This window comes from Eucalyptus grandis, chromosome 2, assembly GCF_016545825.1.
Source record: "Eucalyptus grandis isolate ANBG69807.140 chromosome 2, ASM1654582v1, whole genome shotgun sequence".
Lineage (NCBI taxonomy): Eukaryota > Viridiplantae > Streptophyta > Magnoliopsida > Myrtales > Myrtaceae > Eucalyptus > Eucalyptus grandis.
Window position 1 is genome coordinate 7235747 of NC_052613.1, and position 17490 is coordinate 7253236.

Consider the following 17490-nt stretch of genomic DNA (forward strand, 5'->3'; position numbering starts at 1 on the left):
ATTGGAATATTCTTACTCAACTTCTTTCAGCAGCAAGTTAAAGGGTCAATGGCCAGTTTAACTTTACCATAATGAAAGGATATCGCGGTAGACCCCTCAGCTACATCATCATTAAAAATGAGCTAAGCTAACTGCAATATGTCTTCACTTTAATTATGCAACACTGATGCTTTGTCAACTTCAAATTTTTTCACTCGAGCATCTCCCTTACTTAGAAAGTGCGCTATATACTCCGTACATATACATCTACGAACATATACGATGTCTACCTGGTAAGAATTTTAAAGTAATAGTTCGGGTAAGACTTTAATTGTTTCATTTCTCAGTTCACGTGCAAAAGAAGAGAAGAAAATTAGCATATGGGTATTGATTGCTGTAACTCACATCCATGCCCAACTTGCTTTTTATGATCTTGGGAGGAACAGAGAAGTAGAGTAGAGGTGAGCATGTGTATCCATCATGTGGATAATAATGATGCTGCATGTGTCAGCAATAGATCTTACTAGCAACTCTTGGACTGTACTCAAAAGAGAGTCCATTGGATTCGAAGGACTAAAATAACCTGAGAGAGAGAGAGAGAGAGAGAGAGAGAGAATACTTGCTCCTAGTGTTCATCTTTTCTTTATTCTTTCCTTTTGGTTCTCTAAGCAAATAGATACTTTGCATGGCAGCATCTCCTGAAAACTAAGTGCAATGACTGTTGTAAACTTCGACGACCGATCCACACAAAAGACATGATGGCTTTCCATCCCACTACACTAAAACATAAAGCCACACAGAGGAATTCCATATTGCCTCCTACTAGTTGGCTGAGGCACAACAGCATAAGAATCCATTTTTTCCATTTCTACTTTGGCAGTGCTGTGTTCTTTTGTATTTCTTTTGCCATTGTTGTGGATCGAACTCGAAACCCCTGCGACTGGCTACGACCACCAGGCATAGGATGAGGCAGAAAATACAAACCTTTGGCTTAAGTTGATCAAGTATATGATTCCCTCCAGATCCGAGGATTGACGAGTACTTTCAACACCCTGAAAATTTAACGATGTCCGACCGGCCATCCCGGGCAGTTTGCCACTGCCTAGGCCTCTTCATTTCCCTGAACCCAGCCTAGTATGCTAGGAGAAGGACTTCACGGGGATCAGAGGTGGATCCCTTCTCCTTTCGGGGTTGGCCGGGTTACCCAATGGGACCATTATCCCTTATTACTCTCCCCTCACTTGCCTGTAAATGGCTTGTGAGGAGGAGTCCCCCAGGGATGGTTTATTCAAGGGGGAGCAGTTTAAGGACCTGCTCAGGTCCAACTTTCCCGCTTTTTGGTCTTCGTCGAATTTGGCTGACGTCCAAGGTAGTTCATTTTCTGTTCAAACCGAAGAGCAAGGCTAATTTAAGTCATGACAAAAAGCATATTCTAATCTCGGGAACTCCTCGCATTACCAAGACACATGACCACGAGGCGAGGGAACTTATCAGGGTAACTACTTGACAAAGGTGCATCGCCATTTATTACCTGAAAAGGTTTCCCTTTCTTAATCAGTTCGAGGTCAGGATGTCGACATCTAATGACATGGTACAACTGCCACCGAAACCAACCCCGATTCCACATTTAGTGGAAATTACTAATACATTATATTGAAAGGGAGAAAAATATATATTATGTAGAGTCATCCTGTTGCAAACGTGACTAATCACAGTGCACTTTCTTGGAGTAGGATCACTTGATCAAGCGGTAGCAGTATATTCAATGATCTCTTCCTTCAAGACAGTACTGAGGCTATTGGCTGTCCCAAAAGGCATGGAACAATGACAAAGGAATGTGGTGGAAATTGTATATATCAATCGCAAAGATGCATGGAACAACGGGGACGAAACCAACCCACAAGGCCAAAATGATAAATATCATTCACAGAATGCATGGAACAATGGGAAGCAAACTCTCCCAAAAGGCAAAAATAATATGCCCCCCAAGAACAGGGCATCCAATTACAAAAAACATACTCCAACAATTCAAACAGGAAATTGAAATTAGGTTACACAGAGATTGTGTCCAAAAAGCTGCCCAGGTAGATACTATATCTTTCGCACTTCACATGACTAATACAATTTATGAGGAGATAAGGGAGACTTGTACAGCATTTTTCTACTGAGAAGCTACAGAAAGTTACATAGTTGAACACATCGGGACACTTGTCCCTTCACTCTTCCTTTAATCATTCCATCCCCAAGGAGAACTCGGAAAAAACAGTCTTATTCCCTCCAAAAGGCGCGTACAAGGGGTAACTGAAAACTAAGAGTACCAACTGTTGAGGCTGCCTTAACACTGAAACATTAATAACCTTCTAAAACGATAATGAAGTTCACAGGGAAAGGCAAGACTTCCACCTTCCACTCCAGCCACATTTACAAAGGAGAACTGGAAGCATCTCTTTTTTCACTCTTTTCTAAACAGAGCATCTCACTTTCCATTTGGAAGTATTCCAGGCAAATTTTGCCTGACTTGACAGGTGTCTATTTTCACACAACTGCATCTTTGGAGGAATGACTAATACCACTAGCCAAGATCCTTCCTATCCGACTTGCAGTTTGAAGATCCATGTCCAAAAACCTCTTCAATCATACTGAACGTGGGCAAGAAGTCAACTTCCTTTTTAGGACAAGCCATACAACCAGCACTCCACACTTTCCGAATACAAAGCTCCGTCTCATCATCGGGGCTTCTGTCGCCATTCAACCTGTCAAAGCAAACATCATGGCAACCATCGTAGTCCTTCCCATGGCTCCCTTGTGAGACAGCTACTGTATCAGAAGATGTACATGAATCATCCTGTGCACCTTGATCTACTCTCCCATCCCAAGTTTTCTCCTCCAACCGAAATGTGGGATTTTCCTGGTAATTATTCTTTCCAGGCCATCCCTCTGGTACATCAGCCATCAGCTTGTGACTTCTGAAACTCGTATTTCCGTCATCGTCACAAGGTTCATCTGCAACATCATCATCATCATCATCATCATCATCATATTCACTGACATGATCTCTGTGAATGCTATCAGCAGGATCAACCCCATGTACAGGGGATTCAACAACAGAATCCTCCTCCTCTTCATTCACCTGCCATTCATCATTATCACTGTCTATGTTCATTGGATCACACCTGTTTTGCTCAGCCCTCTTCCGAAGCATGAATACATTAAAGTAATAGCTCACTATTTCCCCTTTCATACGTGAAGGAAATGCAGCAGAAAGATTATTCCAGAAATTCTTGCCAATTGAAGCTGGATTAGAAAAAACAATCTCATAAAATATCTTTTCTTCTTCATCAGTCCATTTCTCAGCAACATACTCGCCCATGTCAAAGAAACCCAACTCTGCAAATGTCTCAGGCCCAAGGTCTCTCTTAAGTTTATCCCTTGCTTCCACAACATGCTTTCGAACACATCTAAAGGAACCCCTATCCCCACAAAAACAGTCGGTTCCATCATTCCCAATTTTGTCATCACTGTTACCAAATTGTTCATAATTGGGCATCGGAATGACACAGACCCCACCTGGAAGTCCTTCATCTTCGACTCTGGTCACTTGCTCAAGCTGTTGTCCATCAGAATTAGGATTTGCTTCAACTGATGCTGAATTTGAAACATTTTCAAAATCCTGCTCTCTTAATGCTGGAATATCAGCTTGATGATCCGGTCCAATGGGAACCGATTTTTGTGGGGGGCCTTCTAAAAGTAAAGAATAGATGTCTTCATATCGCGGCAAAGTTCTCACTGGACGCTGAGGATAAAAATATTCTGGAAAAAAGGATCCATGGAAGGGTGCCTCTGACCAGATATCTTCTTCACTGGTACTACTGGTGCCCCACGAAGAGATGGAATAGCATCCCGGAAAAGTGCAATCTACTTCCTCCTCATTGCTTAAAGGAGGTTTTGTCTTTTTCTCCTCACCAAGCTCCTGTTCAACTTTTCTTACCGTGCACCCTCCCTCACCTTCAAAAATCATAGATTGAAAACAGGGTGAGGATAAAGGGAATGAAAATTGTTATTTCACTTTCCAATTGCTTTCTGTCATTCCACAATAAACGTGATTCAGTGACAAGGCTGCATGGGGCTTCAAAGGCTCAACATATAATACTTTCATAAGTCCAAATGATGCATTCACATAGAAGTAAGTCATAACTTTGCTTCTAAGACCTGATAGAAATGCACCATAGGTCAGCTGCTCATTTGTGATTGACTTCTCTTAGACTACCTATATCTACATATACTTCACAAAATGCTAACATAAAGGGGGAAGCATTGACTCCATGTTGCAGCTCATGCATGAATGAGGCAAAAAAGAATATCCTCTCTAACCTGATCCATCAGGTACTTTAGGAGTGTCTCCAAAGGAACCAAACTCAGAAAACAAAGCTAGCCCATCACAGTGTTCTTGTCTTGGAAGCTTTGAAGTTACTTCATGCTGTCCCTCACCATCAAAGGGCCGTTTATTTACCATGTTTTAACTGCAGTAAAAATTTAAAAAAAATTCAGAAATCATTATCATTAAAGGCCTCAATTTCAGTGACTTTAGAGCATCTTCAAGAAAACAATAGTATAACAACACAACAACATTGTCACAAGGCCCAAAGTCACCATAAATGTCGATATTTATTGTTTATAAGTAAAGTTGGTGGAAAGTCATTAATTGATTGCTCTAACCATCTATTTCCAAGTATATGTAACTCCCCCAATTTTTTTTTTCCTGAACAGTATGTATCGCCAAAGTCAACCACATAAATGTGTACTTATGGAACTTTGCTCTTTCAAATATAAACTATTATGCCAAACAATGACGACTCATTTGAGTCCTGATCCACATTTGACCTAGCAACAAAATGACTCATGTGTGTCATGGAAATCACCAACGGGTGGTTAAGCTTAACACCAGCCATAAGACATGTGACAATGCTACTTTGTCTTTAGCACGCAAAACTTCCAAAATATATCATATGCACATTCTAGCGAAGACCACAACCTCATACAATATATAACATACCATATGTCTAATTCCACAAATGCAAAGTTCTTTTTGGCTTTTAATCAAGCCAAATTTCAAATTGGAAGCTTCTAATGCGTTTACAAAGTCGACCAAATTCTCAATCAGAGGACCAAGCAAGTATGGGAAACATATAAAACAACGGAAAAGGAAAGATGCATCATGGCCAAGAAGAATAAAGCAATTTACTAACTTTTCAAAGATCAGCATATTCTCACCTACTCAAACAATTAATCCCCTACATCAGTGACATTGTCCAATATGCAGCACACTGTATAAGAATGTCAGCTAGCATACATCCAATGCACATTGAAGACAATTGCTAAGCCAAGAATCATATATTTTTCTCTGAATTCTAGTCATTTAGCTTTTAACATCAACTTAAAGACACTCTCCATGCACAGTGACCTGCAAATCAAGGGCAATAGAAAAATACTAATGCTTGAGTCAAATGAATGTACTTTTAAATTAATCTTAGACATAAGGAGCAGAGCCATTTCTTTGTCCATAAAAAAAAATAAAAACATAACAGAGCATACAGAAAACAATGGACAGAATTAAAAGAATTATCTACGAGACACGCTTTCCGTACTAAGACAGCAGCAACTCTTTTTACCTCCAGAATACGTCCTCGCCGGATACGAAAGCGGATCGCGGAACAGCGACCGAATCCCCAAAATTAGACGGACACCGAAGCTTTCCCCCAACCCGATTGGGCCCGACCCGAAAACCCCCAAATCTCCACCCGAGACCTAACCCTAGATCCCCAAATTCCCCACCGAAACCACCCGAATTCGCGCCGCCGGAACCAGGGATCGCCGCCGCCACCCGCCAATCGCACCCCCCCAAATCTCCGCCCGATCTATACCGATCGAGGACCCACAAGAACCCCCGCGAGCGAAGAATTCACCTCGCGGATCGGGGAAAAACCGACGGATCTACACAACCCAGATCTAATAACCCCCCCAAAACACAAGATCACCGCACAAAGGAGGCTGCCGCCGCGGGATCGGGAGGGGCGGAAAACCCTAGAATCGGATCCGAGCCACGGATCGGGACGAAAAGGGTACGGATCGATAGAGCGGGACGAGGATCGACCGGAGGAGGGATCAATTACAGAGTCACGGAAGAGATCGACGACGAATCGACGAAGAAACGATCGAGGGATAGAAGGCGGAAAGGGCGATTTTTTTCCGATTTTTTTTTAATTTTGTTTTTTTTTATAATTTAGGACGGAAAAGGCGTAAAAAGCTAGGGTTCGCCTGTTTTGTAGATAAATGGGGCCGAGAATAGAAAAAAAAAAAAAAAAAAAAAAGGAATAAGAAAAAGGGGCGCGGAGTTGGCGGTATTTACGAGGAGTGCCCCTGGGATTTCGCGAGAGAGATGCGCGGGGTGCCTTTTCAGCGTTTAGCCGGGAGGGGGTTCCCTGCAATATATAAGGGCTGGCGTGCGGCCGAAATGGAAGGGGCGGTTGTGCAAATAGGGGGAAGTGTTGGGGGGAAAGGGGGAAATGCTGGGACACGTGGCGGGGCGTGGTTACGCGGGAGGGTGTTTGACTGTGATTTTCACGTTTTTGGCGTTTGGGAGGCGTGGCCTCCCGCAGTTTCACGTGACTCTATTGGCGGGAGGGAGGGGGAGAGGGGGCGGGGCTGCAAATGTTTGATTTGATCCCCTTGTATTTTATTTTTCTTAAGGTCAACATTAGGGGCGTGCAAAAAAATCGAAAATCACCCATAGTCGGACTGAAACCGGCAGTTCCTAAGGAAACTGGGCCGGTGCTCGGTTCCAATTTATTTATACCGAACCAGTAATATATAAAAATATTTAATTTCTAAGAAAAATTCCAACAAAATTTTTAAGAAAAATGAAAACCCTAAAATCTATAATTTGAAAATCGGCGTCCATTAATCAATGCTCATCTCTTCTCACTCTCATCTCATTTGAGTTATTCTTCTATCTCACTCATGACCTTAACTTTCAAGTTCAACACCCATCAATTCTCAACTTTTAATATGAATCCAATCTTTTTACTAATTTTGCAATTAAGAATAGGGAAGAATTTTTCTTTTTTTGCTTTACTTTAGCTTATTAGAAAATGTTGTACTAAATGTGTGAAGCTTGATTAGACTAGTTTCATGGATCCGCCTAGGAATCGGACAATTGAATTGTTCGGTTCTCAAGCGAATCCATGGAACCAATGGGTGGTTCCCGATTTTAAGGTGGGAACACCCTACCTAAACCATACTCATCCCTAATTAATATCACAAAAAATCATTAAAATGTCCCTTGATATAAATACCTCAAACTTTTTGTTTTATAAAACTTATATCGATATAATAAACATATCAAGGATGAAACTAAAATAAAGGTAACATAAGTTACATATATATAACTTTGAGCTTTTTTGCAATAAAAAAATTAGAGATATTTGAAATACAATAGATAATTTAAAATTTTTAGTGACACAAAAAGATTTTGAGTATTTATGTTACAATATGCACAATTTGGAGTTTTTTCCAATATTTACTTTTTTTCTTATATTAATTTTCTATAGAGAAATGGGAAAAACATGCGGACATATTCTGTCTGATATTATTGGAGAACTTAAATTTGGGCTCTAGCGATTTTTAGGGTATTAAATAAAAATACAAATTAACATTTATGTAGCTCCGAGATTAAAAAGTAAAATTTCTCTTTATTTTCTCTCCCATTACCAAAGCATTTAGAATTTGAGTAGATATCCATATGCTCAAAAGCATGTGAAAATTTGCAACCGTGATGGCAAAATGGTTGTTTAGGGTGCATTTCCCAAAATAATTTTAATCAAAAATGATTCTCTTTTATTATATTCTTAGAAATAATTTCTACACATTTAAAAGCATTTGATAATTGCCTAAAATTTATATTCTCCAAATAGAATTATGTTTGGCATTGCCTTCAAAATTTCTAATTCAAATAATTTTCTTTTAATTTTTAAATAATGTTATTACTTTTTTCTTTTCTTTTGTTTTCCTTTTCTTTTTCTTCTTCTTCAAGCTTTGGCCAATCAAGATAATTAGCAACCAGGACGAGAATTGATCACCTCATTGAAGCATCGCCAACCCTTGGCGAGGCCGCGCCTCATCGGCCGAGCTTGGCATAGCCACGTGAGGCTGCCAATGATTGGCGAGCAAACTTTGTCCAATAGTCATTGGTGACCGATGACTATGGTGGCCAAACCGCATGATGACAGTGAAAAAATAAGAGAGAAGGAAGAAGAACAAAAAAAGAAAAAAGAAATTTAGGTTGCTAGAATTGTTATCAAGGACAAATAGTAATTTTTTTATTCCAAATCTATTATTAAGAACAAAAAATTTATTTTCTATTCCTATTCCATGGGACAAAAGAATAAAATCAGTTACTAATTAACAAGTTGCCAAATGCATTGTTATTGGGCAAAGAACATGAGAGGCCCTTAAAAAACTATACGTGTGTCACGAGCCAATCTCTCTTGTTAACTCTCCTTCAAAAACGATTCGTATATCAGAGACCAAATTCTCTTGTACCTTTGGGAGCTAAAAAGTGAAGGATTGTAACATGGAAGTGAATAATGAGTGATGCAGAAGGGATGATACAACTGATTTATAGAAATAGCATTAACAATTTTGCCAAGAGTTATCTAAAAGTCAGTGACTTAGCCTATACAATCCGATCAAGTTCTGATGCAGCTCTTCTAATAAAACCATAATAGGCTGCACTGTCTCACTTGAAGAACTACATACCTGAGCTACACTGGACGTGATACAGTCTAATACGATTTGCCATACTCTTCTTTGGAACAAATCTTAGAAGGATAACTGGAATGGTGTTCTCAGCTCACCAAACACCAAATACGCTATTCTGCAGCCAAGGATTCGTCACCCATAACACATGCTCATAGGTAATAACATGTACACACCAAAGAGGGCGAACTCGTATATATTCGACATTTCGATTTTGAACGATCGACATGTCGGAGAATCTTATCAGATCTACCGCGAATATGGTGAAGTCCAAAGCAGAGTTACTGAAGAACTTACCTCCGTAAATACTAACAGCCAGCGCAAGATGACCATATCGTCTATGTCACCACAAGAAGACGAGGAGAGATGATATTTAACGAAGAAAACGATGCAGTGTAACATCGAGCGCATAAGCAAGTACGACACTTCCCAAGACACGATTCCATTGCATAAAAAGGCAAAGCATTACGCCTACCCCACTCATGGAGGCTAAGGCAGAAGAACACCAGCCGGCGACTTCACCGGTCCGTTACGCGCACTTCCAGAAAATGAATCCGATCTGGAGGGTAAGCCCCAGTAACAGCAGTAACAGGAGCACCCTCTATGATTCGTACGGGCTTCGCGCCCTGACGCGCCAACTCAACAAGGCGATCCAAGGTCCACACGCATCCTCCCCGCCCTACTACGTGCATCGCCTGAAATCCCCAGTCTACCGCCGATGCCTGAAAAGCATGCATAAAGAGAGCGTGAAATCTCCCAGAAGGATCGCATCTTCGAAGTTCGGCCATCCTGCCAAACTCGAGCAGAAGCCAAGAGCAGATGCTAGCAGAGGGTTAGTGACAAGGCTCTGGAAGAAGATAAGACAAGGGTGGCTGAACAACAGGTATGGAGCTGAGAATACCAAAATGCTCGTGACCTTCCCAACTGAGGAGAGCAAAACCGTAGCTGTACAGCAGATTGTGTGAGATAAGTAAAGTAACGAAAGGTTTACAATAGTTAGTGCCGTCTTACCCCCGACTCCGACATTTGCCGAAATAGAGATGACAGCACCTTAATGTGAACAAGAGCAGTCCAGAAATGTACAAGTTTTTAATTTTCTCCATCCTCCCGTAATGGAACACTTTCTTTAGCCATGCCATTCCAAAACATTCAATCCTGGAGAGAGAGAGATGACTGAACACAAATTCAGAACCAAAATACGCAGCACCTCTCATTTCTCATCGAAAAGCAAATCCCTGTTAATTATATGCATTCTATACAATTGTTCTTTGCAGAAAGCACTGGGATCAAAGTGAGAAAATATTCTTCAAGGCAGCCGCTAGATCACAATGCATAAACATCTGCATTGCTGTCTAATACAGGTCTCTAGGATAGCCGGAGTGCCATTTCTTGAAGAAGAGCACGTTTTTGCGATGCATTGATTACATGGTTTGTTTCAGCATTTTCAAGCACGTCGGTTATAATCGCAGCAGCATGACCAAGAGGTTCCTCGACTGCTTTCTTCAACATGAATGCCTAAGCAAGCAAGATAAATCAGCAGAGAACTACAGGGAAACAAATACATTAGATGAAAGGGGCACTTGAATCAAAATTTTATAGTTTCTACTCCCAACCACATCCTAGTCCTATCACAACTGGATCACTAGCTGACTGCCTGGAGTTGACAGGAAGCATTCAAAAGCAGGTATAGCGGTATCAATAAGGACGCCATGTCATCTTGATGCACAGCTCCTAAACAATCCCTAAGTTTACTAACTCGTTGGTTTGTCTTGGCATGCTCTATTGGCAACCAAGCTTGAGTGCAATGAAAGATTGCACAAAAAAGAGGAAAGACTCTTGTACATGAATAGTAAATATCCAACTGAAGAAAACATCTTTCTTTCAACAAATTTCAAGATGTCCAAATAAAAAATTAATTTTTCAAGGAGAAGAATTTGTATATCAATGCACATATCCAGCAGAAAAAAATTAGCACATTCCACAAACTTGACAGCTAGCGATCAATCATCGATCTCCTTGCACTGGTAATAGGAGATAAACGATCAATAGCTTCCTATTACACCACCACCAATCATGATACAGTTGTAGAATACACAAGATTAAAGAACCTACAATAGAACTGCTTGCACACAGACGAAAGAGATTTCAGATTCATACATGCACGTTGCTCTCATTAGGCTTTTGCATCTTTATACATTTATATGCATTGTCACTGAAAATTCCAAAGCATGCGGGGACCATGCATAGGCATTCCTCTGCACGCATGCTAGTGCGTGCATGAGAGAGAGAGAGAGAGAGAACCTGGCCATGGTGTGATATCGAAAATGTACATGGTTGCTGATACCAGGGCTCCCCATCAATGTGAACAGGCAGTGGTGCAAGGAGCAATATCTTAATATCCTTCCCTTGAGCAAGCCTTCGAGCACGAGAAAGCCCCACCTATTGTACCAAATTATACATAAAACATGGCTTGATAACAGTGTTTCTGATGAAATTAATAGCTAAAACCATGAGTTCTGCTCTTTTTCCTTAAGGAGAGTTAGAATGTGGCTTGATGACAATCTTTCTGATGAATTTCTAGTTAACAGCTAAAACAATGAGTTCTGCTTTTTTTCCTTGTGGAGGGAATCTATTGCTGGTTTTCCGACAGAAAAGGTTCATAGGCAGAATGCAAGATGAGTGTGCGCATTAGGCAATCACGTGAGATAATGCAACATGCAGGTTCACATAATTTGACCCATTCTCTCAGATGACTTATTGAGATTGCTATGCAAAAACCAGGAATGACTAGAAATGGAGAACAATCACACCACATAATTTGAACCAATATCTCAAATTACTTAATAAGATTCTATGCTAAGAACAAGCATAAGTAGAAATGGAGAGTAGTCATGTCACGAGTGTTTTACATGGTCACACATTTGAGAAATTTTCACTGATCTGGACTACTACCACATTACACAACCTCAGTAACAATAGTACCTTGAATTTTACATTACCTGAAGCTTCCCAAGATGCCATGTCCCAGATATGCTTACAACTTCAAGTATCTTATCATGCATTGATTGTGGATCAAAATTATCATAGGTCTCATCCTCATTTTGCCATAGATCTACACCACCCATGTAGCTACCAATGTTTGCAACAAGGACACCTTCAGCATCCTATAATCATTAAATAGGCTAAGAAACAGTTAGACTATAATTTGTACGAGAAAAAGTGTCAAAAGCAATTTCCCTCAAGAAGAAGATACATCATGATGGCTATACATCATGACAGCGAAAGATGAGAAAGAAAAAGCATAAAATTCTCTCTCCACTAAATCTATTACAATTAGACAGATATTGAAACATTAATCTATTCATGAAAGCTGATAATGAGACAAAAAGAAATACAGAAGTTTCCTTCTTTTTCTCCTATCTAATCTATTACGTGCAGACAAGAAGGCATAAAGAAACCAATATCATAAGAGTTAAAGCTTATAATCTTTCAAAGAATTAGGAGTCATCAAAGAAATCATAGAAAGACAAAGATGACAACCACAACAATGAAAACAGTAGCATTAGCATGGATAAGTGGGTCAGCTAATATGGCACACCATTCTGTATCAAGTTTCTGACAGCAATGAAAGAAGCAAGCTAATTGACAAGAGACAAAAGTAGTGCCAGGGTCACAAATTTTGATCTAATAATTAGATGCTGCAGCTCCATGACAAAATATACGCAAAATAATCAGCATACTCACCTCAGGGACCTCTATATCAAAACCATCTACTTCCACACGAACTTGCCAAGGAAAATCAGCAAAAGTTCTATCCATTATACTTTTTGCACCTTCTCGAGCATAAAGCACTTTATTCATGAACTGCAAACGATGGAGGACAAAAGGCTATCAGATGAACTATTTTAGGAGGCAGCTACTTTAGTGCCACCAAAAATAAAATTAATGGCCACTAGGTACAATTTCATTATGAAATTCCCCAACATGTTAATCTCCATACTTCTGCAGTAACCAAGATCCACTAAGATATTGAATGTAGAATATGTATTCTGATGAAAAGTTTTACAAACTTAAGCAGCACTACTTTACTCTCAGTTATCTAATTCTACAAAATGTTTCATTAATGTCAGGACAATATCTGATGTTTACTTCTCCACACGCCCTAAAAAACTAGTCTATGTAATTGCAAATAAAAACTCATCAAAATTACCTGACTGTAGAAAAACTCCGGATTCTCCTCTCGTAGATTATGAATGTCTAGAGCAACCTTTGCATCACACCCAATTCCTGAAATAACATATGTAAGTCTGGTAACTCCAATAACTATAAGCAACATACTGCTCTAATAATAAGTATAGTCTCCAATAGACTGAGCAAATGCACAAAATTGGCGTGCAACTAATATGTAGCTATATTGCTCTAATAATAAGCATAGTCTCGAATAGACTGAGCAAATGCACAATCTTGGCATGCAAATAATATGAAGCTACACATGATAAATAAATGACAAATGATAACTGACGAGATCTTTTATAAAAGCGCAGAAAGAAATCCGAGTGTCCACTCAAAAGACATCTGAGTGTCTGCTCAAAAGACATGAATTATTCTAAGTACAAAGTTGAAAGCATTGGCTAGCTTCTACTATTAACTGACTTCTGCAGCTATTGAGTCTTGAAGCTGTTTTTTTTTTGGTCGAAACTCTTGAAGCCTTAATGGATAGGAAACTACCTTTTCTTACTGTGTTAGATCTAAAAGCAGTCATCAAAAGACATTTTATTTAGTCATATTTGTTTTTGCACATGATTAAGACTTCTTCGAGTACATTGAAGTGTGAACAATATTATTGGAAGTCAGCTGAAAAGGGTGCAAGTCCAAGAAGCCTCTCCTAATTGGCTTTCCTGTTGTTTGGCTTGCGGAACTTTCTGTTTTTTTTTAGCTTCATGTAACAAGAGCGAAAAAGACATTGAATTCATGACCTAAGTCCTGCAATAAAGTGGGCATACATCGACACTGGGTCGATTAGGATAAAAGTAAATGGGAGAAAAAAAATAAGCAATGGAATGCACCACATAACAAGCTTTTACATGCATCAATTGAAAGAAATATTACAAAGTTATGAGAGATGCTCTTGTTTGTACCAAGATAATTGTTCATAAACTTTGGCTGCAGGAGCGGTTTGCCCTGGTTGCTCATGATCGAAACCTTCCACCTGTCAAGAATGGTCACGGCAGCATGCTCTATCTGGTGTAAAAAAGTAAATAGGCCTCCCTGTTTCTCCAGTGCACCCATCCCACCACCCCAGGATAATACTCTGGCAAGATCATTTCCAGTTCCAGCAGGAAGAATAGCGACAGGGGGAGGAGAAACAAAATTTTGCTTGTCTATGGCATTCAGAACCCACCCCACAGTACCATCTCCTCCACATACAAGAACTCTAAAGTGAGGCACCTTTCTGAATAAATAAAGACCCACCTCTGGGCCTTGTGCTGAGCTCAACTCAAATACCTGCAAGAAGAAACGGAACCCTCATTAGGAAAGGAACGAATGGATGCTGCAACAACACCTAATGTGAGCAAGGATGAAGTAAATCCCCATACAATAGAATTCAATTCACTAAAAGATCTACAAGAACAAAAACTAAACAAGAGATGCTATGCATCATATGGATAGTTTGCACATATATTCACATCATATCTTATACAAGGTTCTGTATTTAATTAGAGGCAGTTGATAATAGTGTAACAATCACAACTCCTAAAGGATCCACTCATGTACAACTTATCTTCATTTTTGTCCATCCCATTCAATCTAGAACACAGCTCACTAAATCTCAGATACAAACAACTAATGCCACAAGGTGCCCAGATGCACTCTGGCTTAAGATTTGAACTGAGAAGGAAATCACAACAATAGTCGGATTAACAGATTGTAACCACTTCTGACATCACATTCGAGTAAACCTACATGAGTGAAGCTCATGCAGTAGCAGAGTGTCAAAAATCTCATAGCTTTCTCCAAAGTTTTATCAAGAACATCAGGTGTGCAGGTCTTGTAGCAATGGCACTCAATTAACTTCTCTAATTTTAGTAAAAATGATGCTTTTGCCAATGAGAATACTCAGCAAGAAATGATGGGCAAATAAGGAAAGGCACATCATCTTGAACTGAATCTCTAACAAATTCTCGAGTTATTTACCAAAAATCATCAGGTACGTATTCCTGGAAGCAATGTTATTCAATAAAATTCTCTTTCCTTAATTGAAAGGATGCTTTGGTCAATTGCTATAACAAGAGATGTAGACAATAAAAGAGGCGCATGTGAGATGCATCCTGAGACGAATGTCTTGCAAATGCGAAATCACCTGAACAGGATTCAGAAGGATATTCATCTGCTGCTTGACAGAGTCCCCTCGACGAGCTCCACTTTTCTTATTAATAAAAACCAACAACGGCCTTGCATCTGGAGGCAAATCAACCAATTCATATCTTTGTTTCATCCGTAAAGAATCATCTTTCTGATTGATTGATCCACTTCTTTTCAATATAGCGGTCGATTCGGTCTTGTTATCTCCAGCTGCATCATTATGGGAAACCGCCGTACTGAATTCTCCATTGCAATTCTCATCCATTTGGTAAGAACCATTCACTGCTGGATTTGACTCTGCAGTGCTCTCCATGGATGTATCAGCGGTTCCACTGTTTCTACTGTCAGCAGAAGTTTCAGTTCCCTGTTTGTATTTCTTGCTTTGACTCCGGATAGTTGCACGTACCGATGAAGCAATTTCATTAGCCCCATGTGTGATAGAGCTCAAAAATGCACCTGCAGGACTACGGTTCAACTCCCTGACAAAAAGTGGTGATAGGATCAACCTTCTGAAGGGGCCTAAATCACAAATATCGCCTGTTTCATTAGACATATTAGTGTGGCAATCTACATGAACCAGTCGTTGACACCACAAGCAACACCATATAGGGGAACCACCAAGAAATGATCCACTACACGGCTCTTCACAAGAGCTACAGAAAGAAGTTTCATCAGGTAGATCCGTGATCTCTGTCCAACGAACAGTCCACTGATGCATGACATTATCATTTCCAAACATAGATACACACTTGCAATCCTTTTGAGCACTCGAGGAACACTCGCTGTGTGTTACTGCGCCACAAATGCTACATCGACAGATATCTGAAGCGACTGCAGAACCAAGAGTTTGAGAAGGCGATGCAGACTTCAAGCACACACAGCAATTTAGGTTCTTGCCACGCGACCCAGACTCCTGCTCCCAAGAATGAGGTGCCATAGGAACCTTGTGCCTTGCCTTGGGATTTTTCTTCGACCGGGCTATGGCTTTCATCCAACTTAAATTGATGTTGCGTCTCCATTGGAAGGCCGTGTAAATTATTGTGACTATTCCCACAAAGCCAGCAGCGAAACATGAGATGACAAATAAACGAGACTCGGCCAATTCTGAGGGGCTATTATTGTTCCGGAGGGAAAACCACCTATCAATTTCTTTTTCATCATCCATCACTCCAACTGAACACTTAATTACTCTACATTCAACAACACACCCAGCTCTACTCTAGTTCCACATCCCTGCCCCAAAAGAAACTGCACAAAGCTATAAACACGAGCACTGCACCTCAAAACCCACTGTCCCCTATCCTCAATGAAAATCACCACCGAAACCCCAAAATTCAACCCTTATCGCACGCCAAATCAACTAACGACAGTCTTCATAAGCCACAGATGAACTCCAAAGCCTCGATTGCGCCACTACAGTAAAACAGACCTGAAAAATAAACACTTCTCGTGAGAAAGATATCATCGTGCTGACTTCAAGTTCCTCAGTTCCAGTGGAACTTTCCAAATGGAAAAATCCCCCACGCCCCCAGATTCTCACTCAAAACTAGCCATACAAAGAACTAGAGTCATGATTTCCTCATCCCAAACTCCGAAAACAGACTAAAACCAGCTAGATTCCACTGCACGCTCTCGAGGACAACATCCCTCGCGATCGCAAAAGTAACAGAACGCATTCAGCAGTTCCGGCGGAACTTTACATATGAAAAATACACCCCCCCCAAGATTCTCACTCAAAGCTAGCCTTACAAAGAGGCAGAGTCACGATTTCCTCATCACAAACTCCGAAAGCAGACTAAAACCAGCTAAGATTCCACTGCAAGCTCTCGAGGACAACGTCCCACGCGATCCGCCAAAAGTAAAAGAACGCATTCGGCGCGGAATCACGCGGGTAAAAACGATCAAGCATTTCCGGCTAGAACGCCGTCGATTCGCTCGAGGCGCGCGAGACGACGGCAGGAAAACGACGAGCGCGAGCGCACGGTGCCACGGTAACGACCGACTCACGGGATGATGCCGGCGGCGAGAGCGAAGGAGTCGAAACCCGGCGGCGATCCGGCGCGAGCGAGGGGCTCCGATCCAGCGGAGGAAGGAGGGAGGAAGGAGGGAGGAAGCAGGAGAGCTCCGGCCGCAGCTCCGGTCCTGCTCTGGCGACGACGAGAGCGTGCTTCCGCTTTACAGTTGCAGCGACGAGACTCACGGGATGCTGCCGGCGGCGCGAGCGAGCGGCTCCGATCCGGCGGCAGCTCCGGTGCAGCTCCGGCGACGACGAGAGCGTGCTTCCGGCTTTACAGTTACAGCGAAGGCATCGGTACTGCTCGAATTTAGCCTTTT

At 41.0% G+C, this 17490-nt stretch overlaps 2 protein-coding genes across 2 annotated transcripts; both read right to left on the bottom strand.

The window, feature by feature from the left end:
* Positions 1–1881: 1881 nt before the first annotated feature.
* LOC104420351 lies at positions 1882–6432 on the bottom strand. Its single transcript, XM_010032213.3, has 3 exons — positions 5649–6432; positions 4351–4499; positions 1882–3984 (listed from the first exon to the last, which is right to left on the bottom strand). The coding sequence occupies exons 2-3, from the start codon at positions 4490–4492 to the stop codon at positions 2552–2554; spliced, it is 1575 nt and encodes a 524-aa protein (XP_010030515.2). The 5' UTR covers positions 4493–4499; positions 5649–6432; the 3' UTR covers positions 1882–2551.
* A 3332-nt stretch (positions 6433–9764) lies between these two features.
* Positions 9765–17490, bottom strand: LOC104420361 (diacylglycerol kinase 1). Its single transcript, XM_010032219.3, has 8 exons — positions 17164–17490; positions 15155–16585; positions 13932–14298; positions 13004–13080; positions 12538–12657; positions 11793–11957; positions 11095–11232; positions 9765–10308 (listed from the first exon to the last, which is right to left on the bottom strand). Exons 2-8 carry the CDS (start codon positions 16319–16321, stop codon positions 10159–10161), a joined length of 2184 nt encoding a protein of 727 aa, XP_010030521.2. The 5' UTR covers positions 16322–16585; positions 17164–17490; the 3' UTR covers positions 9765–10158.

What these genes read in the sequence shown, in the direction of transcription:
- LOC104420361 (XM_010032219.3), bottom strand. Translation starts at nt 16,321, where the DNA reads ATGGATGATGAAAAAGAAATTGATAGGTGGTTTTCCCTCCGGAACAAT. An exon ending in TCCTTCTGAATCCTGTTCAG is followed by an intron (nt 14,299 to 15,154) that starts GTGATTTCGCAT and finishes TTCTTCTTGCAG; the next exon opens with GTATTTGAGTTGAGCTCAGC. An exon ending in CGATATCACACCATGGCCAG is followed by an intron (nt 10,309 to 11,094) that starts GTTCTCTCTCTC and finishes TTGCTTGCTTAG; the next exon opens with GCATTCATGTTGAAGAAAGC.
- LOC104420351 (XM_010032213.3), bottom strand. Translation starts at nt 4,492, where the DNA reads ATGGTAAATAAACGGCCCTTTGATGGTGAGGGACAGCATGAAGTAACT. An exon ending in TAAAGTACCTGATGGATCAG is followed by an intron (nt 3,985 to 4,350) that starts GTTAGAGAGGAT and finishes TGATTTTTGAAG; the next exon opens with GTGAGGGAGGGTGCACGGTA.